The sequence below is a fragment of the Melanerpes formicivorus genome, unplaced genomic scaffold (genome assembly GCF_026170545.1).
Source record: "Melanerpes formicivorus ecotype bairdi unplaced genomic scaffold, bMelFor1.0.p_v2 SCAF_6, whole genome shotgun sequence".
NCBI classification, from domain to species: Eukaryota; Metazoa; Chordata; class Aves; order Piciformes; family Picidae; genus Melanerpes; species Melanerpes formicivorus.
The window spans coordinates 11915747-11942155 of record NW_027142358.1 but is presented as its reverse complement, the minus strand read 5'-3'; the positions used below and the strand labels follow the sequence as shown (position 1 = coordinate 11942155).

Genomic DNA, 26409 nt, shown 5'->3' with positions numbered 1-26409 from the left:
CATCCCACCTCAGCCTCACTCCTCACAGTTTCAAGTCCTGCAGCTTTCATGGATTTAGACCATTATTAGTTGTGCTCCCACCTCCTTTCTGGTTTGGGGCACTGCCTCTAGTGTTTACCAACAGTTCATCTCTCCATTAATTAGTCTCAACAGACTAGCAGTTCACTGCTTGTAGAACTGGCTCTTTACAACTCCATGCACAAAGTGCTACTGCTTTTCCATCTCAGCATTCGCAGTGGTTCTCTCTAAAGAAGCCTCAGTGGCATTAGCATGGTATGTGGCACACTCCCTTGAGCTACAAGGAGCCTTTTATTTGTTCTGAACACATTTGTCAAAGATTAACATTGTAATACAGGAGTGACAAGCACTACAATAAGGATTTTTAATTTATTTTTTTTAAAACAAATAAGCTGTTGGCAGCCTGTGAACTGCAGTAATTCCACCAACTTGTTACTGAATAGCAGGGGACCAAGTACAAGGGCTTATATCACCGTGGCTACCAGGTCAGTATTAGTGAGGAAGGAATGTCAGTGAGGCCATGGGCACTTCTCAAGTTTTGCTGTGCACAGCAAACACGGGGAGATTAGGACAGAGCAAAGGCAATTTCCCCCATACCTGAACACAAATGGAGCAGCTGCTACAGCAACACTACCAGACAGCAATTTGTTTGCTGTTTAAATGGAATGTAATGCAACTAAAAATAAGGTTCACAGCTGAGGTACCAGGTATTCACCCAGTGCTCCTCTGCCCACTTACTCTGATTAAAACAATTTTATTTTATTTTTAATATGCAGATATTTGGGGCAGACTACAACTCCTACAATAGCAGCAGCCAAAGCCTGTCTACTACAATGAAAGAAACAGACCTGAGTATCTCTATTGACCAGTGGGGTGTCAATATGACATGGAGAAAAGACTACCTCTCTTGGAAGTACCATAATTTTTAACATTCCTGTGTGGTTTTCCTGGCAGGAGCAATGAGAGCTGATTGCCTCCTACCTGTAAGAACTCCTAATGATAAGTAGAGATGTTCCAGTCTGGTGGCGAATGAACTCAAAATTAGTCCAGCAGATGCAAGCAGGCCTCCTAGCATGATACCAACTTGGCAGGAGACATGATTGCTGATTAAACTCCCAAGTGGAGCTTTAAAGAAACAAATAAACCTGATAGTTAATAGCAGGTCCTCATATACAGTTTGTTGCAACAGTCAACAAGGAAAAGGAAGCAGCAGGCAAGCAGGAGAAAATGGTGATCACAGCCACACAGAGTGTTCTTCCAACACCCACCCTATCACAATGATGTGAGCACCAAAATAGTTCTAAAAGTAATTTTTCTGAAAGTCAGTATAGAACTGAAGTTTACAGTTGCTTTCTCAGCAGCCATTTTTGTAGATTGAAGTCATTATGGGTCAGATTTGGAGGTCAAGAGGGGACACAGTGACAGCCCATTCTGTTCGTTACTCCATGCTTACAACAGTGAGACCTTCCCCCACCTAGAATTTGCACTTTATCCCTCAGTCATTTCAGATGTCCTACGTGGTGCCTCCCTGGCATTGTGGGCTCTGCATCAGACCCAAACAGCAGAGGGTTTACATCTTTTGGACTATCTCCAGGGTTGCTACCATGGTTATTAACCCTCTTCTGCACTTCTCCAGCGCTGATGGCTCCCAGATCACTCTGCCTATACCATGGGCTGTCATCACCAGCCCTCTCCCTCCCTGATACTTGCAATGCCAAGGCAAGGTTATCTTTAATTCTCTCTCTCTTTTTTTTTTTTTAACCCCAGGATATAACCTGACAGACACAGGAAAGCTACTGTGTCCCATTACAGCTGTGTCCCTGTAGTTCAGCAGTTCTCATGGATTAACCCTCTTCCATAGTATTACGGAATGGGTTTTCACCTAGTTGTACAGTTTTAAAGTAAACTCATGAGAAGTTCAGTACAACTGCTGCACTGATGCATGGTATTCTCATTAACATTGAATTTTCAAGAAAATAACATACAAATTTGATAAAAGGAGAATGACTGTGACTTGATTTGAAAGCAAGATGTACATCCTATTCTAAATCTCAAATATGATTCCAATCAAAAGGCAAATGAAATATGTGCTTAGTTAGTAGTTCTCAAGCACAACTTGTCCCACTAGACCTTGACAAAAATACATTTCTGAAAACTTAGATCATTTGACAAAACAAAGCTCTGCTTCTTTTCTATAGCATGAAGACACTCCCTTCCTGTCTAGCTATGCTGAGGGTTGCATTTTGGATAAACCGTACCCCAGAGAGCCCACAGTATCTATCTTTACCAGCTGACTTCACAAACTTGTGAACATGTTAAACCCAGATGGAGCTGAAGAAAAAGCAGCCATATTAGTTTTAAAAGGGTAATACACACCACAGAGCATTGTAGCACAGTCGACAATGGAGTGGATCCAAGCTGTTCTGGCATAATCCTGCCCAAAGTATGCCTGGAACTCCACAAAAAAAATGGAGATGCACCTAGGAAAGAAAACATTTAACACCAATCTGTTGCATGTGGGATATTTGCCTTGCAGAAAACACTGATCTCATTCTTCAAGTATAAAGAGTACCCACTTGAAGGTCTTTGCCAGCCTCCAGGAAAATCAAATCTATGGTTTGCCTAAATTTTAACAGGTTATTGGAAATTATGGGCTACCTTAGTACATGAAGATGTGAAATGATGTGTGCAAGCTGAATAATTCCAACAGTGCTCTGTGGTAAGGCACCTAGGCTAGGGTGATTCAGTCACAGAATAATCCTTGCTTTACACTGGCACAACTGAAATTTGTGTCCAACTGTTACCCTGACAGTGGGATTAGATAATTAGGCTGGTGTAGAACCTAATACAGACAGATAGCTCTTCCAGAACATTATAATACCATGTTTTTCACAGTGGTATCTGTTGCTAGGTTTTTATAACTTATGATTTTTAACTGAAATGAAATTGAGTCATAGAATCATTGAGGCTGTAAAAGACTTTTAAGATCATCAAGTCCAACTGTAACCTAACTACCATGACCACTAAACTATATCCTGAAGCTCCACATCCACACAGTTCTTGAACGCCTCCAGAGATGTTGACTCTGTCACCTCTACGGGCAGCCTGTTCCAGCCTCTCTTCCTCAAGCCTGTAGTGTTGCTTGGGCTTGTTGTGACCAAAGTGCAGAATCTGGCATTTGGTCATATTAAACCTCATTCCCTTGATCTCAGCCCATCGATTTAACCTGCCCAGATCTCTCTGCAGAGCCTGCCTACTCTTGAGTAGATCAACACTCCTGTTTAATTTAGTGTTGTCTGCAAACTTCTTGAAGGTGTCCTCAATCCCCTCATCCAAATCATTAATACTAAACAGAACTGGCCCCAGTACTGATCCCTGGGGCACACTGCTCATGACCAGCTGCCAGCTGGATTTAACTCCATTTATCACAACCCTTTGGGCCTGCCCATTCAGCCAGTTTTAAACCCAGCAAAGAGTACATCTGTCTATACCATAGGCGGCAAGTTTCTTGAGAGAATGCTGTGGGAGACATTGTCAAAATCTTTACTAAAATCCATATAGTCAAGGTCCACAGCCTTTCCCTCATCCACTAGCTGTGGAAGCTCTAATTATCACCACATTGTGATGTTTCTTCACTGGTACAGAAAGCCTCATCTCTTCAGTTCTTCACTGACCTGGTTGCTCACTAATGGTAACACTCACATCTGCACAAACTGTCCAGCAACGTGCTTAGAGAGTCAGCACCACCTACAGCTATGTGTTCATGGATGTACAAGTGCAAAGCAAGTGAAAAGTAACTTCTCATGAACAGAGAAACAAAACACAGCAGGAGCCCATGGACCTTACAATAGTTTATTAAAATGCTTCCAGGAGAGGTTACTTTTCTCTGCTTAACAAGTGTTACTGTTGTACCTCTCTCTGCAGAGGAAGGGATTAAAAGGCTGCATATTTTCATTCTGGTTTCTGGATCAGCAGGAGATCCCTTTTCCCTCCTGCAAATCAACAAACAATCACTTTCTTTGGGTGGTTTTTTTTTTGCACATACATCATTCTCGTAGATACTCTAAATGTCTGCCAGCCATTAGATGATTTCACATATGAACAGGCATTAAATACACAAGGAAACCTCTACTGCTATCACAGAATTGGTAACTTTGTGTACATAAACTAACACTTTTTGTCACCATTTCCCTACCCCTTTATAATGTTGACTCAAGACCCTAGACTTCAGATCCCTGAACTTGACAGATTTATTTTTTAAAGAAGCACAAAATTTAGCTGCAAAACACCACATTTATGTTATACTGACTGTCTAACACAACACTGTGCTCCTGTCAACATTCTCAGTGTTCCTCACTTACCAAGATGTCTATCTTGCTGCTTAACATAGCTTAAATGTCTGTGTTCACACACACCAGGCTTCTCTGTCTCCACTTGACATGAAAGTCACCCAACAGCAGCTGTGGAACCTATCTCACCCCAGATGTCTATATTATGCTTGTGCAAGGCAGTAGTCTATTCCTGTTCTTTCTATATTTGAGAAAAATATGTTCTGCATGTTTTGGATACCAGAAGGGTATAGAGAGAGGCCTCCTCTCTAGGCCACTGACCTTCTCAGTCAGGATGGTATGTGAAATGCCTGCAATAGGAAAAGGGGGTATTTACAGGTTTTTCAGATTCAGGAGCCAAGAAAATCCACTGGGACTATCAAAAATGAGAACAGTTGTGGGGCCAGAGGGACACAGTGGACCCAAAGGGTCTCTACGTGGTTTCTCCCTCTCTCACAACCACAGCCTGAAATAAAGCTGCCTGCCCCAAGCTTTGATTCCATAAGAAATCAAGGAGAGGGTGTTGAGAGATAGAGTAGTTGTCAGAGGATCTGAGATTGAAACTAGAGGGCTCATAATCCCTCAGCCATCCCCACAACCTTAGGAATTTCTGGAAGCCTTTAAAAATGTAGCATGAGAGAGGTTTGTGCTTAGCAGAATAACCCCTGCAGGTGTGAGACATCAGGGGAGACCCCCAAACCCTCTTCCTAAGGGGAGAGAAAAAACCAAAAGGGGGGTAATGCCACAAACAGGTCAAAAAGACAAGATGCAGCCCCTTTACCTCGTCACGGCCCTGGTACAGATAGTGACAAGGAAGCAGCCGGCAACGATCATCCACCCCCAGCCTCCATCAGGAGGCCCGACATGCCGGGGCGAGGCCATGGCGCAGGCTGGGGCGACTCCTCCCTGCTCCCTGCCTCAGTGGTAGGGGCCGACGCCAGCTGGCTTGCCCAGAGTGGGCTGGGGCTGCCTGGCACATGGGTTACTGGTCATCTGAAGAGAAAGAGAGAGAAAAACCAGGCAGAGAGGGGATCGAGGTACATCACACATGCTTATGCCACAGACGTGGGGGTGTCTTTCAAACATGATTTATGAAAATTTGCTGGAAGAAGCAAAAGTGCCATCAGAATTTGGCCCTCTGTCTGGCATCATTTATTTCAGGGTAATTTGCCCAGCAGTGATATCCTAGAACAATGTAATCTTTTTCCCCACAAATGTTGTAACACATACATGTAATTCACACTCTTTAGTGGTGCCAGTCGCTGCAGCTCATTTACCTTCAGTGGGGCTCCCTTGACTCACACCAGTTCCTGGCCTGAATTGTATTTTCAGTTGCAGCCTCCACAGAGTAGCTATACTTCCTTGACAGATGCTGAATATGCAACATTTCCACTCACAAAAACCACAGGCTTCCCAGGAAATGCTACCTGTTACAGCACATAATATGGATGCCAAGGTACTCCGAAATGCAACTCAAGAAAGCAGCTACATGGTTAATAATGTGCCTTTTCAGTTCTCAGCCAGGTGATGTTCAAAGCTTGGGTGTGCAAGACCAAGGGCTCCCTAACCCAGAACAGCAAGGCATCCCAGAGCCAACCCTAAATATCACTTCATGTAAACCTTTGAGACGTTATTCATCAGCTGCCTTTCTAGAGATACCAGAAGGTGCATTTCAAAACCACTACAAAATTATTTCAAGGAAATATAAACACATGCCAAAGTTTAAAGTGAACTAAGTAGGATAAAACAGGAATGACAAAACAAACAAAACCCACAACACACTAAAAGCTTAGCTGAATTTTTACTAGGCTGTAAGTAGTTCTCTGTAATGACACTGCATAAGAGAAGTAATTCTCATCTACCTGCTTGGCTTTCAAAGACCGCTAATTGCAGATGATCAGTCAAGACACAATCAAGCCCTATATGCTAGCATAACTCAGTGTGTAAGAGTTAAAACCAGAAAAAAAACAAGTGCAATTTTCAGAAAGAAGTCAGGTCCAAACTCCAGTAGCTGTGATGTCATATGAGGCACCTGAAAGGCCATACGAAGTGAACAGTGAAAAGAACTGGTTCTAATCTCAGCACAAAATGTGTGCTTGTCAATGCTTTAGAGCAGTGATTTAAGGTAACCATGGTTGAGGCAGTATCCTTGAAAAAGATCCGTGAATAAATATATCCACAAAAAATGCCAAATACTATATTATACAGCTATGTAGCTTGAGAAGCTAAAAAAGTTACCATGAAATATCTGTTCCAGGTCTTTGCCATTTATTTGTGCCTGTGTACTAGTCAGCCTGCTAGCTATCACTCATTTTACTTGAGGCCAAAAATATTTGGGAAAGAAAATTATTGTCCTATTTTCTCTCTTTGCATAAAAGGCTTTGCTAATATTTATTTATGTGTAAATATTTGTACAAATCTTTCCAATGATTCAGAACCAAAAGCAATGCCCATTCTAAGCCTTAAAACATGTACTAATGCAGCCTGCGTTATTCTCTTCTCCTCCATTGTCACAAACATCTGCTTCATTGTAAATTGAATGCTATCATAAAGGCTTTGCAAGGTCTTTGTTATCCTCTGTGTTTATATGGAGTCTAGTATAATGAAGTCACTGCTGCATGAGGTACTATTACAATATAGCATTCACTAATGACTTGGAAGAGAGTTCAAATATGATAAAAGAAAAATCTCTAATGGCCTGTTTTGCTCATCACATCCATGGCTCTTTGGAAAGATATATATTGCTCCACTCTGCCTGATTACATAAATGCTTCACACTGCATAAAGAATAGTTTACATCTCAAATGGGACATGTGACATAGCTGCAGTTTGTATGATATGGCAACATACATAGCAGCTCACAAAGACTGAGTATGAATTCACAACTAGGGTAATAAGAACTTTTGTAAGCAGCCACCAAACCTGTTATCTCATGGGTAGAGGCTCCTAAGTGACTTTAAAGGGTCCCAGATGGATGCAGTCTTTACAAGTTCATTCCTACAGCTGATTAGAAAAAACATACAAAGTAAGTGAGATCCAAATGAGTTTACAATTTCAAACCTCATCTCCAAGGTATTCAATTGCTGGCACTTATGTACAGAAAAGATCAATGAAAGCTATGAAATGGAGACCAGGGCAGTTTGCCTTTTCTGAGACAACTTCTTAATACAGAGAAAAACTGTCAATGCAGCTGACAGAGCTTTCTGAGAAGTCTCTGTGGGTGCCCATATGACCCTAATGACATCACTGTCCTCTTCACAAGCTTTGCAACATTCTGCTTAAAGGGTAAATTTCATTTTTTGACCTTACTTGTTCTCTTCAGGACAAACATACAGCAGTACCAGTGTGTACTCACACCCTCCTTCCCTCCATACTATGTTCTGAAACAAACTCTCCAACGCAAACAGACAAATTGAGGGAAAAAATGGAAAACAGATTGGCTAATGAAGTAAATTAAGAAAGCATGTGTAGGCAATTGTAGTATTATTCACAAAAAATCGATGAGGGAACATGAAAACGCATGCAGTCAAAAGTTAGAGAATGTCAGGCATGTGATACAAAAGACACATCCATGGACTTATCACTTGACACATATATTCTGTATTTGCCTTCCAGCATGCACTGCTAGTTTGTGAGTACACCATACATCTCATGCGCTGAATACATCCAACAACAGAGAGGTTTGCAGAGTTTATGTTACATTTTGAGTAAGCTGCTGTGAACTAATGACTGATTATTTTTAACTAGTAGGGTAAATTATACATCCCTTTCTGCATAGTTCCAAGCAAAAAAGTGACTCATTAAATATGTGCAGTCATTGGGTCAACAACTTATCTGATGGCTAGGGCAGTGATAATTCGTGCCAGATCAGTGAATGAACAGATCATCAAGTAGATCATCAGTATCAGTATCACTAAGGTTGGAAGAGACCTCAAAGATCATCGAGTCCAACCTGTCACCACAATCATCATGTTCCTGCCTACTTAGGTGGAAAATAAAATTCAAATCTTTTGTGGGTGTCTTTGTCTAACCTAGCCACAAATGCTGATATCCATTCCAATGAAGCCAGAGTGTCACAAATAGATTATATCCTAACTGCCAATAAAGTCTTCCAGAAACTTATCCTGTCAAATTCAGCTGAATAAAGCCAGTACCAGTGCTTACCATCATGTAGCCACTACATTTTTCATCTGCAGGCCTCAAAAAGTAGATTTACTGAGTTACTTTAAGTTTAAGATGGGTGATTGTATATACCCCTAATAATAGAGGACAACCACCTGAACTAACAAAGCACTGACAAAATTCAAATTATTTTGCCCGAGCGTTTTTTGGCAATCACGAGTAATGCAGTTTGGTGAAGTTTATATAAGCAGATGATACATCACAGAAGGATCCTGAGCACTTCAGACACACCTCTGCAGCACATTTGCAAGGCAGGGCTTCTTATTTTGAATCTGAGCAGTATCTTTCACTGCCTGTTCTGGATGAATGAAGATGTCATTTTATGTTTTGATTTTTAAAGCTGGAGAAGGAAATTCCAGAAATGCCAGAAGAAATAATGTCAACCCTTCAATAAGCAGAAATATACATTCCTTTTTTTTTCCAGAGGAGTCAACAGTCTCCACATGCAGAATCCTAACTAATTTCAATGAACAAATAGCAATAGCCAGGTGCCAAGACTTCTGGCCCAGCTTTCCAGGCAAGCTTCAGATCGTGTTTGAGACCCTAGTTTGCATTTTAGCCATATGCCAACATACCTGAGAATCTGATGACATATCAGACTAAGCAAACATAGATTTGTTGCATGATGGTTGCATGATCACTTGCTGTTATTTCCACAGAACCCTGCCTGCCAACTTACACACTAAAAGCAAATATTTGTTGAGGTTACAAGCAACAGAAAAATATCATATTATAAGAAATGCCTGGCCAACAAAGAAATAGGCCAACCTCCCTGTATCAGGATTAGTGCGAATCTCATCTACTTGACTTCATGCATGCTTCAAGGAGTACTGTGCCTTTTGTAGCTTCTGAACTAATTAATAGGCAAGTTAAATAATTACCTTTCTTGTTGTTGCACGTGTAATAAACACTTCTGTCAACCTGTCAATTTTCTTGTAAGTTTAGAAAACTCAATTTGCTTACATTCTGGTGCTGTTTTCTAATTATCCATATCATGGACAGTACAGATTGTGGACTCTGCAAAATGAAGCTGAACAGGCAGAAAGCGCATATTTTGAACAACCATGTCCTCCCCTTCCCGACCCTACCCTGGCTTGCTCTCATGTTGCATCTTTTTTTAACCTTTCTAGTGTGGGGTAAGACTCCTATGGCCTATTTGCTTCACCTTTAGCACTGTAAGGTCTGATCCCCGCTGGCAGTGCTGATTGCTATTATAACACATCTCAGCTGTGCATAAAAATTCCAACTGCTTGTGAGGGCTAAAGGAAAGCAGAGTTAAAAGAAAAGCTCACGAAAGACCTCTACACTTTGAAACCTTTGACAGATCATTTTCACTCAAGCATTAAGCAAATGTGCTTTGCTGTGAGTTCAAAGAAGTTATTTAGGGTGAAGGTGACAAAAAATTCTGCTGATGCATAGGAAAACCTTAGTTACAGAGCATGCCCTGACAGGTCACTAAGCAGTGACTCTGTTCCTCAAATTAATGCATTTGGTTTAATTTGGCAATATATGTAATTTATCAGTTACTTCAGCAGCTTTTTTGAGAGCCCTGGAAAGAAAACAATGTTCCTGAGAGCATCCCTTGCTCAGTATGCTCAGCCAGCAGAAAGGAGTGGGTGAGGTTACTAAAAAGGCACTGTTATAACCTCGCACCTCATCATGAGGTCCCTTTCACTGAGGAAAAGAGCACAAAAATCCACGGCAGCCTAGCAACTGGCCAGCACAGTGACGGGAGCCACTGACCTTTTAAAACGTGGCACACAGCCAGCAAAGCACTCGCTGCCCACTGTGCCTGCCCCTCTTTCCACCTTAAAGATTTTCTTCTTTAAACTAATTGATTCAATAATTATATCACAACACTGTGAAGCGAAGATGTGTAGCAGTTTCATGACATAGGATGGAGGAATAGCAGGTAAGGTCACAGTGGCCTGGCCAGGGACCAAAGGATTGCTTTTTTCCTGCCTCATTCTGCTGCTCTGTTTACAGTGTTGATGTATCTGGCCAGCTCCATCAACTCAAGAAATGCCACCTCATCTTCCAAACAGTTTGTATGTTTTTTTGAAAGCACAGCATTTGTAGAAGAATATGGGGATAGCAAGAGGAATGGGCACAAGGTCAGGTTTGTATAACAGCCCCAGAGCACAAGCACACAGCCCCCCGACCATACTGGGTGTTCTCAACCTACCACTTTCCATTTCTTCACACTATCCTGGCTACACAAAATAAAACAGCTGTGTATTAAGATATCTTTGCAATTTCTTTAGAACTGTGTGGAAGGATTTTGTGCAGTTTACCCAAAGTAACTGGCCCAAATAGATATACCAGCATAAATAAGCACAGAATACACCACCTACTTTCACCTGTTTGATGTATGTAAGAGAAGAGACTTACCCAGAATTTTCTTTCTGGATCAGTGTAAGATACATACATACATATAGGCTGTACCTGCCATTTGCTGCTTTCACAGTGATGATGGCTTGGGTGAGGCCTGAGAAACTTGTGATAGTCTCTGTGTCCAGCACACCAAGACAGAGTCCCAGAACAGAGTCCCATTGAATTTAAACCCTACCACTCCCCCACCCCCCTTTTATTTTTTTAACAATGTACACAGCTTTCAAAGTCACTTTGAGAACATTCATGTGCATGAATTTTATGAAGAACAAGTCTGAAGCAGCTTAAGCATAGCTGGAGAACATTAATTAATGCTTAGAGTGAAAGGTAATGGAATTGCATATATTTACTGCATTTACCACTCTATGCGCTTAGCTCTAGGACATTGTTAATATTTTCCTAGATATACTCTATTCATGTAGCTCTATGACAGTTCTACTATCTGTCTTACTTTTCTTGACATTAAGGTTGTGTCAAACATTATTTGTAGTCATTTGCAACATTCGTTCATTCAAAAAAAAATTCAAAAAGCATAGAATGAGTAGCAAAGGATAGAAGAAGGGGAGAGGAAAATGTCAGATGACAAAGAGAATGTGCTATGTGAGTGTAGATTGTAAGAAATGTGTAAGATTAAATATTGAACATGTTTTGAAAGAGCTCATTTTTTAGATCCTGAAGGGTCAGTGATGACCCTATCTGAAACAACCTACCGTAGAGAAATGAGCTTCAACCAAGCAGCAGGTTAATGGGAAGACACAAAGTTGGCATAATACTGATTACCATATAATAGCCTATTACCTTCATGTCACAGGTTTCTCTTAATACTATGGTGTCAGGGATCTCCCTTCCCCACTGACCAGTGCCCCCTCCAGAGGCTTCCCAGCCCCTTAGCTAACTTCCTCCATCTCACCAAATACAGCAGAGCACATGTTAGTGAGATGCAATATTTGATATGAGCACAGAAGATGCCAATAACTGCAGAAGCTTCTATCAACAGAATTGCCAAGAAATGGCACTTTTTCAGCCTCCTTTTGCTTCACCCCTCCAGCACCTGCATACCATTGTAGACACTACATTCAGCAGTCTGGAAGGCAGATAAAAACCAGGTTGTTCCTAAATACACAGCTCCTCGGATTCAAAGGCTATTTCTAATCTAATTTGTTTTCTCCAAGAAAGAGATGTCCCATTCTGCACCTTGGGTTAGCTATTTAACTGGAAAAGTACAGCTTGTTTTGATTTTACAGAGGCTATTTATCAAGAGCTGTATGATTACAACTTTGCCTTGTTTAACAACAATCCAAGAGGTCCTTTCCAACCCTATGTTCCTAAATAGCAATAACTCTGAGCATTGCAAGGCTACTGCTGTATATCCTCAGCTTTCTTCTCTACTTAAAGATGTTTCTGTCTCTAGAAAAAAACAATGTTTATGCTCTTCTGAGAAGATTGGCAGGCTGATCCACTGAAATATTACTTCTCCATGTCAGTAAGCCTGAAGATTACATGTATCTATATAAGTAGCACATTCAGCTTCTCAAGTCTCCATAAATTCAGCACCTCTCCAGTACTGATACAAATGGTTAACAAGAACCATTTACCTGGAAGTTCATTAAGGGGATTGTACCAGAACCACAGTAAAAAACAAACAAACAAACAAACAAACCCAACCTGACTTCTAATTGTCAGTCACAGGGCTAACACAAAAAGAATACTAAACCAAATTTTAATAATAATTACAGGTTTTTATCTGTAATTTATCTGAATAAATCTGAATGGTTTACTCTGCAAATCTTTAACTTCTTTTAAACTTTTAAGGAGGGGCCTCCCCATGATATAAAATAAGAGCAACATTAACAACCTCTTTGTATTCTAGTAGTACTTCAGGACTTCTAATCAGAGAGTGGATGTCACAGTTCTAGGCATCATACAATTGCCTGCCACCCAAAATATATCAAGATAGAGAAGATAAATTGTATGACAGCCCAGCTCCCATTGCTATGCTGAGCAGCAAATGTTCTTCATTTGCTTCAGTTTGTGCATATGAGGGAGTGGGATGGCTATTAAAGAGGACAGACTGAACAGAACATGGATGCGGGAACAGGAGAAGTAACATAGAAACCAAAGGAATGTTAAACAGGTAGTAGAGAAGAGGGGTGCCAGAGGAGCAGAGTATCTTTCAGATACTGGAAGGCCACAATAAGGTCTCCTCAGAGGCTTCTCTTCTCCAGACTGAATAGCCCCAGCTATCTCATTCTATTCTCATAGGAGAGGTGCTCTAATCTTCTGATCATCCTCATGACCCTTCTCTGGACACACTCCAGCATGTCCAGATCCTTCCTGTAATAGGGGCTCCAGAACTGGAGGCAGTACTCAGGTGGGGTCTCACCAGAGCCTACCTAGCATGTGTAACTGTATTACTGTAAACACATGGTAGGTAGGCAGTGGATGTGGAAGGTTTGTTTATTTACAGTTAGCTGTATGTTTCTAATGATTTCTAACAACATTACATTTATTACTTACTTTTTGAGCTTTATAACATATTATTAATGATAACTAAACATTCTCAAGCACTACTTGTTTACTATTAAATTTAAGTATGATAGTCCAATCATTTTCTAAGTCATTCCTATCTGTGTGAGGATCTGTGTACTTCTCTGGATCAGGCACGTATTAGTTTCCATTGTATTCTTAAAGAAATGTTAATATATGACCCTAATTGTTTGGAAATTCTGAAAAAGCTTTTTATTAAAAGTTGTCTTCAGCTGACACTTTCCCCACATCTGTTATATTATTTTTTCCATACTCAGGAAAATCTTGCCTGAAGAAAGAATATCACTGCAAAAGTTCCATGGAACATGTGAGAACAGAACAGTTTTTCTCAGACCATTACATAGTCAGTCTGTGGAAACCACTACTCTCCATTCTTTCACTGGTTACACATCCCAGATTTGACTTTGGTGATAAGGATTCTCTTAGGTCAGCTGTAGATGACCTGGCAAAGGAGATACCAAGCAAATGCTATTTGCCCTCTCCAGAGAAAATTAGGATGTTATGAGGCACCTCAGGAGTGCTCAGGCACCAACAGTACAGCTGTGCCTGTGTAAAACTGAGAGGCTCCAAATTATGGAGACACATCTTCATGCACACACCTAGAAGTGACAAAGGCCATCCAAAAGCTGCGGCTGCTGACAGCTTTTATGTCTTGTCTCTGATAAGAAATAGTATAGATGCACACCAGTTCCAACATACATCCCTAGTTGGGGGGGTCACAACCTGGGGAAGAGCTGGCAACCATTCTGCAGTGTTCTGGGAGGGCTGTGACATCACACTCAGATGCTCCTCAGCAGAGGGGAAGCCAAAAAGGAGGCAGGACTCTGGGAAATCTGTATGTCCTCACCTAGAAATCTCAGTGCTGTACTTAGCGCATGCTGGTATGCTGAGCTTTTTGCAGTTGTCATCTTTTCAGCCCTTCTGTTTATGGAAAAGCCTTATGCAAGTTATGCAAAACTAATTTGATTTATATTGTCTGTGAAGTTCCTGACTGGATATTAGTAAAACTAGGAACTGCACTTAAAGATACCTTTTCCCCCTGTTCTCAGTGTCAGAGTCTGAGCAGCACTGTCAGATTTTTAACAATTCACACAGAAAAATACATTTCGCTGGTAATTTGCAAGATGTGAATTGTACACAACTGCTTCTAAAGGGAGAGAACTATTTTAAAAAACAAATTCTATACCTACAGAACAAGTTATCTTGAAGATTACCTCTATTAATCTGACATTCTAGGGCTGCTGTTAGTGTCATTTCATCATCCTTTCCTTCTATGTGCAAGATTTGTTTGAAATCAGGTGTGAAAAGGCAAGGCAGGTTATTTCCTTTTGTTCACACAAGCTTATGTTCTGAAACACATCTATTAGGATACTTGATGCCATATGTACTCTACTAATGGAAACACACATCACATGATAGCAGACTGTCACTATGACCACTGTTTTTCTTGGGAGGTTTTCAGCAACTCTGTAAAATTAAGATAGCCTTGTTATCATTTCCCTTTAGCAATTATAATATATAATTATAATACAATATTATATATATATCCAAATACTATATATATCCAAAAGGATTGGATGAATAAGTCTAAATACTGAAAAGAAAATAGAAAGATTAAAACCTGGATGTCTGCTGTTTACCAAAACAGGCTTCCAACAGCAAATACTGATGAATGTTGCTTTACAGGGTTAGGTATTTCTGAGAAGTCACAGCACAGATTACATTTACTCTATTATAAATAAATACATAAATAAATAAAAACATAAAATATTATATAAGACATAATTTATAAGATACAATTTCTATATTGAATTTATAATATATTATAAAGAGATGTAGTAGATATTATAGCCACATGTACATACCAATGGACACGTCTCTACAAGAAGGTTTGTATGTGTGTCACGGCACACAAAACTTCAGAACCTCATAACAGCAGGGAAGCTACTAAACTGAGAGCTACTAAAATGAAAGACAAGGAAACAGATGGAGGTCAAGAGGAAAAACTTTTAGAATGACATTAAAAAAAAACATCTCTGACCAGGAACAGCATATTTGACAACATGCACATTGTGAAAACATGCACCTACTCAAGAGTAACAGTTTGTCTTAGTGAAATCACACACTGAAAGTTAACAAACAACTGATGTGTCTGTGGCAGATCATCACATTCTTCATTCTCAGTCGTCCATTTGCCTCACAGTCATCCATATTTCAACTAAACCCTTGCTTAACAGTTTTAAAGATCCCCTAAAAGTTAAAATATACTTGAAGAAAAGTGCCTCAAGTTCCCTCTGCCGAGCCAATACTGGTGCAGCTGCTTGATTACATCATTTTCAGAAACGATCAGCAGGAACTTTCCATGCTACTTAAGGGTGTGCTTCTGCTAATTACTATTGCAGCCCAGCAATACAGTTTCTTAATTTTAAATTAAAGAACACTTCCCTCCACAGAGAATGTTTTTCTTCTGTTATGTGAAACACACACATGCAAAAAAAAAAAAAAAATAATAAAGGCTACCTGTCCTATTATGTATGGTTTGCTTTCCAGATTTCTGGCTATTTTAACTTTTTAAAAGGCTTTCTCTGGTGTTTCTGTACAAGCTCCATGGGACTCTCAGCAAGAAGAATACTACAGTAAGTGTTCAAACATGCCTATGTTCATATTTAAGGAATGGAAATATAATTGGAGAGAATGCTTGAAAAAATAGCTGACCACAAGAAGGATGGAATTATGGTAACTCATAAAAAGCAGGAGACCAAGAACACTGCAGCAGAGGACCCATGGGTGCTTCTTGCAGGAAAAAAAAAAAAACCAACACCACCTAACTTGTAAGTAGGGAGGGCAGAAATTTTACAGAAGAGAACTCTGAGTTACATTAGGACTAATGAGTTAGTATGTAGAAAAACAGGAAACCACTTTCCTCAGATTGTATCTGTCTTTTCAACAACTGCACTGAAAAGGCAGATAGCTATAAAACAAAGAGAAAAAAGCCCATATGGAGCATCAAGACAAGATGTTAGGGAGTCACCTTGTTAAATGTTAGACAGCAATGATACAAAAACCCGTAAAAGGTGAAGTTATAAAGGACTTGAAAAGGGGGGAATTAAAGAAAGACAGAAAGAGACTGATGCTATCTAAGAAAGTCCTCTAGAAATTTATCTAAGAACTGGCAGTGAAAGAACTGATGTAAATGCTCCATCTCTTCTTCCTATTAAACCCTGTCCTAATTAGAGCAGCTGAAAGCAGCACAACATTTACAGCCACAGAACCAGCCCAGTCTTTCAAATCTCCCATAAAAAACTCCTACCAGCAACCTCTCAAATGAAAACACCTCAAAAGCAAACTATGCAGGCTCTGCTGTTTCATGTGATCCTACAGACCAACTGCAGGCCATTTATCACAGCATCTTGAACCACTGTTTTAGAAAGTTTATGAAAACAAATGCCAAATGCTTGGCTAAAAAATTCAGGAAAAGATTGGAGAAATAAGAATAGGCTTTCAACCTGGTACCATGTTCCAATAGGAGTTATGAATGTTTAAAAAAAAAATAAAATAAAGTAGTTCTGCCTCCTCTATCTCAGCTTTCTATTAGCATTATTGGCCAAGGAGCCCTCACAAAGAAATGCAGTTGCTAGCTGGTCATATTGGACAGTTACACAAATATTGTTTGGTCAAAGTCTCACTACATATCAACTTAGGAACCCAAAACCCAAGAAACTTACAAGGAGGACTCATTAGTTATCCTCTTACCCTGTTATTCTAGCCAGCCTTGTAATTGTGCATCAACTAGATCCCATTATCAATGATCCTTTTAGTAAGATCAGTTTCACTACAAACAACTTATTACATGGATGACAAAAGAAGCAAAAATAACTTGAGAATTATCAGGCAACAAAAATTATGCCTAAAATCAATGTTTATATCTTGAAGATCAGAGAATGATATTCCTTAAAATCTCCTCTAGGTAAAATTAAGTTTCTTTTGTGAATGACAACAGGTCCTAGTGTTTGTTCTTCTCTAGAACATCTTCTATTTACAATGGAAATTGACATTATCTATTGAAAAAAACTATATGTATCATGGTAGCATTATTTAAATTTCATCTTCTGAATTACTTGAAGAGTAACTTGAAGTATCCCAAAGAACATTTGTGACAGAAAACTTTTGGTTCATCCATAAGTACATCAACAACGTAATAGGTAAAGGATAATCTCGATCTCATATTAAAACTGGTAAATAAAATCTAAAGTAAAATTAAATTAACATTTATTTCTCAGCTAAGAAATCTCTCACTGAGCTATGTGTCCATTTCCAGTTAAGTAATGCCTGTGTATGTTGGTAGTCTGAAAAAAATCTGAAAGATAATGCTATCAGTGTCTTCCTATGAACTTGGCTGAACAAAGCTCTCTTGCATGCTCTAAATCCTACATCGTGTGGTCATTTTTCTTCTTGAGAAGGCATTTCATGTTAGGGCAGGTTGCATATGATAACTGTTAAATTGCTACAAACTTCCAAATGCACCAGAATTTAAAAAAAAAATAAACATTAAAAATCCCAACCAACTTATAATCAGTCCTCAAGTGCCAACTGATTTCCTTTTCCTCCTTCACAGCCACCCTAAAGCACAGTCCACCTGTTTCACATGGTATCCTGCCTGTCACCACCTCTACATCCTCGGGGGGTTTACCCACATTGTTTCCCCATCTAGTTTTTATTTCATGCTTCAGCACTGATTGCATAGTCTTTCTCTGTCAGGAGGCACTGATACATCTGATACTGAGGCATTGACATCAGTTACATGTTTGCTGTATTCTCTAGGAGCAATAAAAGAAACTTTTTAATTTTTATGGAGTTTGTCCAAGCTTAATGTACCAGCTTTTCACAATTGTCCCAAGATTTACTTCCTAATTTAGATAAAACAGTAAAGTTGCCTACTAAAGGAGTTCTCTGGAAAAAGTCTCTGCTAGATATGGCTGAAATGTCTATGCAAGAGCTCTTATTTAATGCACTCTTGTTATCCCATCTTTTATGGCAAACTAGGAGAACTTAGCAACTTTGATAAGTATCATTTTACCATCAGTCACTTGGGGGCTGTTTCTGTGTAGCATGCACCATAAGCAACAGCAGAATTACATCATGTGGGCTGCAACTCCCAGAGATTAGTCTCCACTCCATTAACTTCATTACAAATAAACTAGCTGTGTGGGTTAATTCTATTTTATTCTTTCCAACTTCCAGTCATCGGGGTAAATTAAATGGACACTGGCAGAATGAACTCTGACCACAAACAAGAAAGAGATTAAAAACGAGCTTCATGAAGAGCAGAGGATGGTGGATCAGGCAGGGAATGAGTCACAGTTCATCCCAAATTTCCTATTCTTCTCTGCATTGCCTTGCTCTACTGCTCTACATCCTCTGCATCTGGATCCCTAGGGAAACCAAAATGGCAACTGTTCAAAGGTTGGAATGTGTGCTGTGCACCACTGAGCTAAAGAGTGGGGTATAGAAATATCAGTGTTTGCCTATACAGGAAGCCAACTCTGGCTGGGATGCACAGGGGTGTCTTTTGCCCTGCCAATTCTCATCGCAGCCACATGTCACTTTGTGAAAATGAAAATTAAACCTGACCCATTTAATTGTTCACCAATTACATCCTGTTTTAACTGCTGAGATGTTCACATATTTAGGATGGAAGCCAGGTCCTTCAACACAAAATTACATAAATTGCATATTTTTGCTGAGAGCTTGAAGACCCTTTGTGATCATTAGTGATGGCACATTCAGCACCTTCATCCAATGCCAGTTTCTCAGCTGTCATCAAGTTGCATTTTATGGCAACTGCATTTCCCAAATTAAACATCTGTGCCACTTTCAATACAAAATATCAGAAGCATAGAGAAACAGTCTGAACTGGTGTAGATGAGGAAATAGAAAATACTAATGCTACACTTAATAATGAAAACAGCTTCTATAGAAAATGCTTCAGATGCTGCTGGAGCACAGCACTAATATTGCTCAATTGGAGAACCTACCTAGCCCTTGCATTAAATCAGTCCCTTCAATTGGGGAAGGTGCTGCTCCCCTCAGCTGGCTCTTCTTGCTCAACTGATTACTCTCTGCCCTGCTACTGCTGGCATCACATTATAGCTGCCCCAAGGACCACTCAGACTAATTAAATAAAGAAATACAATTACAGAAGTTTGGGAAAGAGAGAAAAGAGAAGTCAATAGGCAGAGGGCAGTTTATGAAGAGGGTTCCTAAATGCCTAGCCAAAACACATGGTGTTGGTTTGTTAGATTAGATTTTACAAGCTCTATAGGAAGGATAGATGGAGGAGAGGGGGTGTTGCCTTCTATGTCAATAATCAGCTAAAGACCATGGAGCTCCACTTGGGGATATATAGGATGACTGAGACCTTGTGGGCCATAATTGAAGGCAGGTCAGGAACAAGTGAAGTTATAGTGGGAGCCTGCTACAGGCCTCCTAACATGGAAGAGCAAGAAGATGAGGTCCTCTACAGACAGGTAGGTGAAACCCCATGTGCACATGCCCTGGTATGCATGAGAGGCTTCAACCACTCCATTATCGGTTGGAGGGGCAGCACAGCAGAGCACAAGCAATCCAGGAAGTTCATGAAGTGTGTTGATGACAATTTCCTTTTCCAAGTGCATTTCACATCTGGGAAATGTGAGTCATTTGGGAGAAATCCAGAAACTGCAGGAAGGAAGGAAAGAAACTTTGAATTTAAAAGAAGGGAAAAAAATAAAGTGAAAAACGGGAGACTGTTTCCATCTTGAACAATGGGGGAGAAGAGGCCAGTGCTGTCCTGCTGAGGACTGAGGATGAGGAGTTAAATTCCCAACTTCAAAACTACTTTCACAAGTGCTATTCAGAAAAGGGATTGCAAGAGTCTAGTGGTTGTTACCTAAACATCTTCTTGGGTTTTGTACTCAAAACCTGCCTCTAGGAAACATCTTTCAATTTTAAAATATCCAAACAATGTTTTCTTCTTCTATTAATCTACCAGCTTTGCAATAAAGAAATGGTTTTGTTGGTTTTTTACTATATATTGATCAGCTCTCTTACCGAATGTTTAAAATGAATTCAAGGGTGGCTTCCAAACATTAGGTATGGTGCTGCCTCAGAAGAAATGGAGTATAAACAGTGTGTGTCAGCAAGTACACCAGCAAACTGGGCCATTTGAGGAATCCTACAAGTTTGGTCATGTCTCTTGACGAGCTATGGATATTGCTTTGATGGCATCACCAATTGCTAAGACCAGAAGAGACATTTCTCTTGATAAGCACAGGCTGGCTTTCATCTAGCAGAAAGAAAACTTAAAATTCTCAGTCTCTCCCAGATCATACAAAAAGACTTGGAGAGTTGAAAAGTAAAAGGTGATAAATTAGTTCTCCACAAACAATGTACCAGTGCGTTAAAAGAACAATAATGTACATTCTAACTAAATATCCACATGTGTACTAAGGCTGCACATTACCTTTATTTCTGGACACTGTTATGACAAACCTCTGGCAGCAACTAATGTACTTATTCAAAAACCATTCAAGGATAATATTCCCCTGAAATGGAAGGTGACGACCAGAACAGTTAAAGAAGAGAATGTTTTATAGTAAAAGGAGCTCAGTTTATCTCTGAAGTGATGGGTTTATATTAATTTTAACTCTATTCAGTTAAATAGCATTACCCAACATACACTTTGCATCAACTTGCAAACCCATTTGCTAGTGCACAGAAGCATGGAGGTACATCCACAACACACACGAGATATACAACACATACAAAAAAAGACAGTTACTTCATTCTTCTCTGTGATTTACATAGCACTCCAAGACAACATTCACACCAAAGCCCAGAAAACCATCTTAGAATCAAGAGCCAGAAAAGTGTTTTCCTTCAGTGAAAACAGATAACATTGCCTAAAAGCAAACATGGAAGACCACCTCATTTACTGCCTTCTCATTTCATTATCCCATCAAATGGAACAAACAGAAATGAATAAATTAAACACATAACAACAACAACAAAGTGCTGCTTCATTTTAAGTCCCAAGGGAAAGCAGCAAGAATGCCCTGCTTTGTGGATAACCTGCAGTTCTCCAACTCTGAACTGCTACTGAAACAAGTATTCAATAGCTTTCAGAGTTTTATTAATGATAACTAAGGTCACCCCAACTCACTAATAAAATATATTGCTTCATTCCCTCAAGCCAGTTCCACAGTTCCCAGCTGCTGCAGGCTTTGGGGAAGAAGTCTGCTACAAATTGCTGCCTAATCTGAGTAAATTATCTTGCTGCTGAAGCAATGATCTGTTGCCCCAGGGGCCCACTCAACTTAAAAGGCTGCAGAGACAAAAGTGATGGATTTTGCCTTTACAGTGAAAGGAAAGATACAGTATGGACCTTCTGGGTATACCTGCATTCTACAGGATCCAGACCCGTACTACCTTGGTGTCTTGTGACCATGCTAGACAAGTGTCATCTGAGCACCTGGGCACACAGCACCACAGAAATTGAGAATGCTTCTTGCAAAAGCAGAAGGATGAGGGACCTTAACTCTGAAGATTTTCACTCAGAAGACCACAGCTTGTCCTGCATGTAGTTACATCCAGCATTCCACAAGCCAAAGAGAGACAGACAATCCAGATAAAGAGAGCCTCCATCTGGGTATCTTCAACCAGAGCAGTTGAATTGGTATATAGTCCCATTCACAACAGCTCTTCCCACTTGCCAGAACACAGACAGCTTTAATAGAAGAAAACTAAACTGTCTTTGCAGTTCATTTTCAGTGACGAAAAACTGAATTATTAGCATGGACATCTTTGACTTTGGTTCTAAAGTCAAATTTCTCCATACAATATAAAAATAGGATAATAACAGAAAACAAGATGCCTGAAGTAAGAATGAGTACAAGTCCTACAACAATGCATAAAACCATCAATACTCTCCAGACTGAAATAAGTTATAGCAGACTACAGAAGGCTTATACGCTGCTGATTTTTCGGTCTTCCCATACCACTTAAAACAGTGCTATTCACTTAATCATTTCTACCATTTAACAGCAGGTCTACACTACATTCCAAAGCATATTTAACATTATATGCCCATGTAAAAGAGTTTAAGTGCATGCAGGTGACAATTGTGCTCTCTAGGATGAGAGGTACCCTCTTAGGAGTGACTTCATTTTCCCTTTTAGGATTTTAGGCATCCGTCTATCCATCTGAATATAATCTGATTAATAAAACTCACATACTGACAATGCCTAGGTCTATTTTCTAGAAGACTGGTCTTTTGAAATGTTCATAGTGCAAGAGAGAAGTGTGGCAAATGTATCCCAAAGTTATGCACATAGATAGCTATACATCACAAAAGTAAAATCATGAGGTGAAAACTCAGAATCACAACAGAAACACAGGATCAGTTATTTGTGTATATAGCTAACTACATAAGCACAACTCTATTAAGATACCTAAGCATTCAGATACATTTGCCATGCAACTACCACATGTCACATACTACTGACCACAATTTAGGAAGCAATTATTTCTTTCATCAGCCACAATGCTGGCAGAAACAGCCCTTACCTCCCACTCCCCGCGACATGTTCCCTCCTCCCAGGCTACCTTCTCAACCCTGACACTGCAGCCACACAGTCAAAAAGATCAGAGTTAAAAGTAACTGATAACCAAAGAAAAAAGATGGTTTTGAACCTGTGGCAGTTTCCCAGTGTGGTTCACCAGCAGCCCCACAAACGGTTGTACTAGTACAGCTCAGAGGGTGGCAGGGGGCTGCTTACGCAAGCACAGTTGTCTAAGGAAACACATGCCAAATTTCTCCCTGAGGAAGCAATTGTGTCTTCATCAAAACATCTGAAAAATCTTCACACACACACCCTGCCCCCATGCCCAGTCCATAGGAACATTGTCTGGGAATACAGATCTAGAAAGGATCCATGGGGGGTCTGCTAGTCCCCTTCCCTGCAGTTCTTGGGTGAGAACCAACCCAGTAAACCAAATCAGTTAGGAGATGTACTCTAGCAAGACACTCGTTAGGTAAGTGAAATACAGCTTGAAGCTGAAGTGAATGTGAAAGCTGGGGGAAAAGAATTTGCTGAGGTTTCCTCCATCTACATATCAGCTAAATCAATTCTGATAAATCCATGTAAAATCAAGTTGAACACTGTACGTATTCTCTTTCCTTGTAATTTTCCAACTTGAGTTAAGGCAAAAGTTAATGATTGCACTTTAAAGGCAATCATACAATGCATAAAATTGCAGTTTAAAGACATTTTAAAGGTATGGAAACCCCTTAAGGAAGGCGCTGAGAAGCCATCCTATCAAAACACAGTTTCTGTTAAACTGTTGCAAAAGATGGGAACTTAAAGTTTAAATATAATGCAAGTGAAAAACTATAAGCCAAAAGCCACATAATGAGCTACATAGCTAAAAACTTAAAAAAAATAACGTGAAAAGACAGTAGCTGCTAATGATTTAAGGTGAGTTATAATATGTCCATAACAGAGGCATAATAGAATCACCCTGAGCAAAATACAATCCTGCTTCACTTCATTAAGTTTCACATTCTCCTCCAATTTCCCAGCACTAACGGAAATGTTTCCGCATTGCCACTGCAGGGGGGGACTTACAACAACAAACAGGCTCAGCTATCCCAACCTGCTTGTTAACTTCATGAAATCAATTCAGTCAAAAGGCTATCACACGACCCCAAATTCATCCCAAATACCTAGTCAATAATTTACCCCCAAGATATTAAACAGTACACAAGTGGCAAATTATTAGAAAGTTCAAAATAAAGGTAATGCTCATTGATTCTTTTTGCTTATTTTTTCTTAAATGGAACCATTTCCTGAACTTAGTCTGTCCATGAACAACAGATTTCTTGTAAGACACATGTTGACAAGTCCACCTGTCCTATGTATGTTATTGCACACCTACTGAAGTCTCAAAAGGGACTAAGTAGTCTCCTGGAAATTAATTGTTTTAACATCCCAGGAGAATTGTCAAGGCTGTTCAGGAAAGGGATCACTATAGCCACTTTCACGGCTATTTCTGTGGAAGGCCACAGAACAGCTCTTCCACTGAGCACTTTGTGCCTCAGGTTTTAGAGCTGTTTTGGGAGCCACGTCCACAGGCTGTGTAAGGGAGAGAGTCAAGGTAACAGCCCAGATAGTCCATGTGCAGACAGCCACAGCGCACACAGCACAGCCCTGCTCTGCTGCCTCTTACAGCTGCCTCTGAACAGGTCTATTTTTTCTCCTTATGCAACAGGAAAAAAGAGAATCACGTTTTCCTTATAACTTTCAGGAACTTGAAACTCTGTATATTCATTAACCGACTAACATGTTACCTAACTGTTACCTAACCAACGGCTTACATATACTTATGCACATATACACACTTCTTGAATGGTGGGGCTTATATTTAGAGTCATAGGATGGTCTGGATTGGAAGACACCTTAAAGAGCATTCAGCGGTAACCCCCCTGCCATGGTCAGGAGCACTTTCCACAGGTGCCCACATTTTTTCCGCGTTTCTTCAGTTCTAGGTTCCCTGGTGCAGGCAGGCATGAAAGCGACTCAGCTGAAGCCCCACCAGAGCTCTGCGAAGCGCCGCTAGGCAGCACGGCGCTCCGCACCCGCTCCTCGCATACCCTCAGCCTTGCCCACACCGCTAGCGCGGCGCAGACCGGCCCCCCAAACCGCGTGCACTCTCCGCGGGGCAGCCCCGTCCCTCCCTTCCTGCAGCTCCCGGACGAACCCCACGGCGCCCCACGCAGCCCCTACCTGCAGGCTGCAGCCCCGCCCGCAGCGGGTCCCGCCGGTGCGCGCTGTCCCCACGGGGCGGTGGCTGCCGCAGGCCCGGGGCGGGGGCAGTGCCCGCCCCCCGAGCAGAGCTTTGCGGGACGGAGCCCCCATCGCTTGGGGCGGGGAGGCAGCGCGGTTTCGCCTCCGATTCATAAGGAGCTAAACGTACCGCGGGAGCGTTCCCGGTAACTTTGGTCACCCACCTCCTTCTCTCGCTGCCGCCCGGCGCTGCCCCGCAGCGGGACCCAGGGGGCTCGGCGGGGCGCTTCCCCTTACTCTGGTTACGGCCCCGCCGAGCTGTCATCAGAGGGACCGGGAATCCCTCCTAGCGTGGTACCTTCAACAACATGAAAAGGGCGTCTCAACAGTGCCACGAGTGTTTTCATCGCATTAAGAGGTGTTGTTTTTTCCCCAAAGCTTGTACTGGGATTTCGGGATCAGTGCGCTCAGGCATTTCAGAAGGAATTTTTAAATTGTTCCAAAGTGAGGCAACACTAAAGAGCAGAAATAACACGGATCTACATACAGCATGCCCTATACACCATTAGGAGTCGTGCTGCCATTGCTTGCTAGTCTTTAAATTTCCAAACTCCATTCAAAACCCCAGACCACGGGAAGGACACACACAGATTTTAGCAGGCTTTGGACCCTAGACTCTTGGAATGAGTTTCAAATTCCAGCAGCCTTTTGTTTATCCAGGGAAGATAAACTAAGTGGCCTGCTGAATGCTGCATGGGTTTTCAGACACAATCTGGGAAGCAGCAGGTCTTTAAGGGACATTAAGCATCCCACGGTACCTTCCCTGAGAACAAAGATAAAATGGGACCTTTTCTAACCCTTCCTAAACAGTCACTAGACAAGGACTGCCTGGTTCCTGTCTTTCACTCAAGCCTTTGCTGTCTTCAGTGCTGCTATAAGAGCAAGTGCAAACCTCCCAGGAGCACACAAACAAAGTGAGAGGAAAGGGTGGCTGGGAAGCATTTGCTACGCTGTTCTTCCAGGATAATTTCAAAATCCTTCACCATAGGAAAGAACACATGATTTGGGTGAGGACATGGCAGCTTTGGGGCAGATTATTAATTGTAAAAGACTCCCCTTTC

The 26409-nt window shown here is 40.9% G+C and overlaps 1 protein-coding gene across 6 annotated transcripts in view; it reads right to left on the bottom strand.

The window, feature by feature from the left end:
* SLC16A12 (solute carrier family 16 member 12) overlaps window positions 1-25681 on the bottom strand; it is a 30492-nt gene extending 4811 nt beyond the window's left edge. The window contains exons 1-4 of one of the 6 annotated variants that reach the window (XM_068139703.1): window positions 23196-23231; window positions 5128-5339; window positions 2395-2498; window positions 1000-1143 (exon numbers count right to left, since the gene is read on the bottom strand). In XM_068139703.1, the coding sequence (XP_067995804.1) occupies window positions 1000-1143; window positions 2395-2498; window positions 5128-5228 (349 nt within the window). In that variant the 5' untranslated portion in view covers window positions 5229-5339; window positions 23196-23231. Of the gene's footprint in view, window positions 1-999; window positions 1144-2394; window positions 2499-5127; window positions 6122-7268; window positions 7284-23069; window positions 23232-25512 lie in introns of those variants that run through there. The other 5 variants (XM_068139704.1, XM_068139706.1, XM_068139707.1 and 2 more) reach the window with 5 other exon arrangements.
* Window positions 25682-26409: the final 728 nt, after the last annotated feature.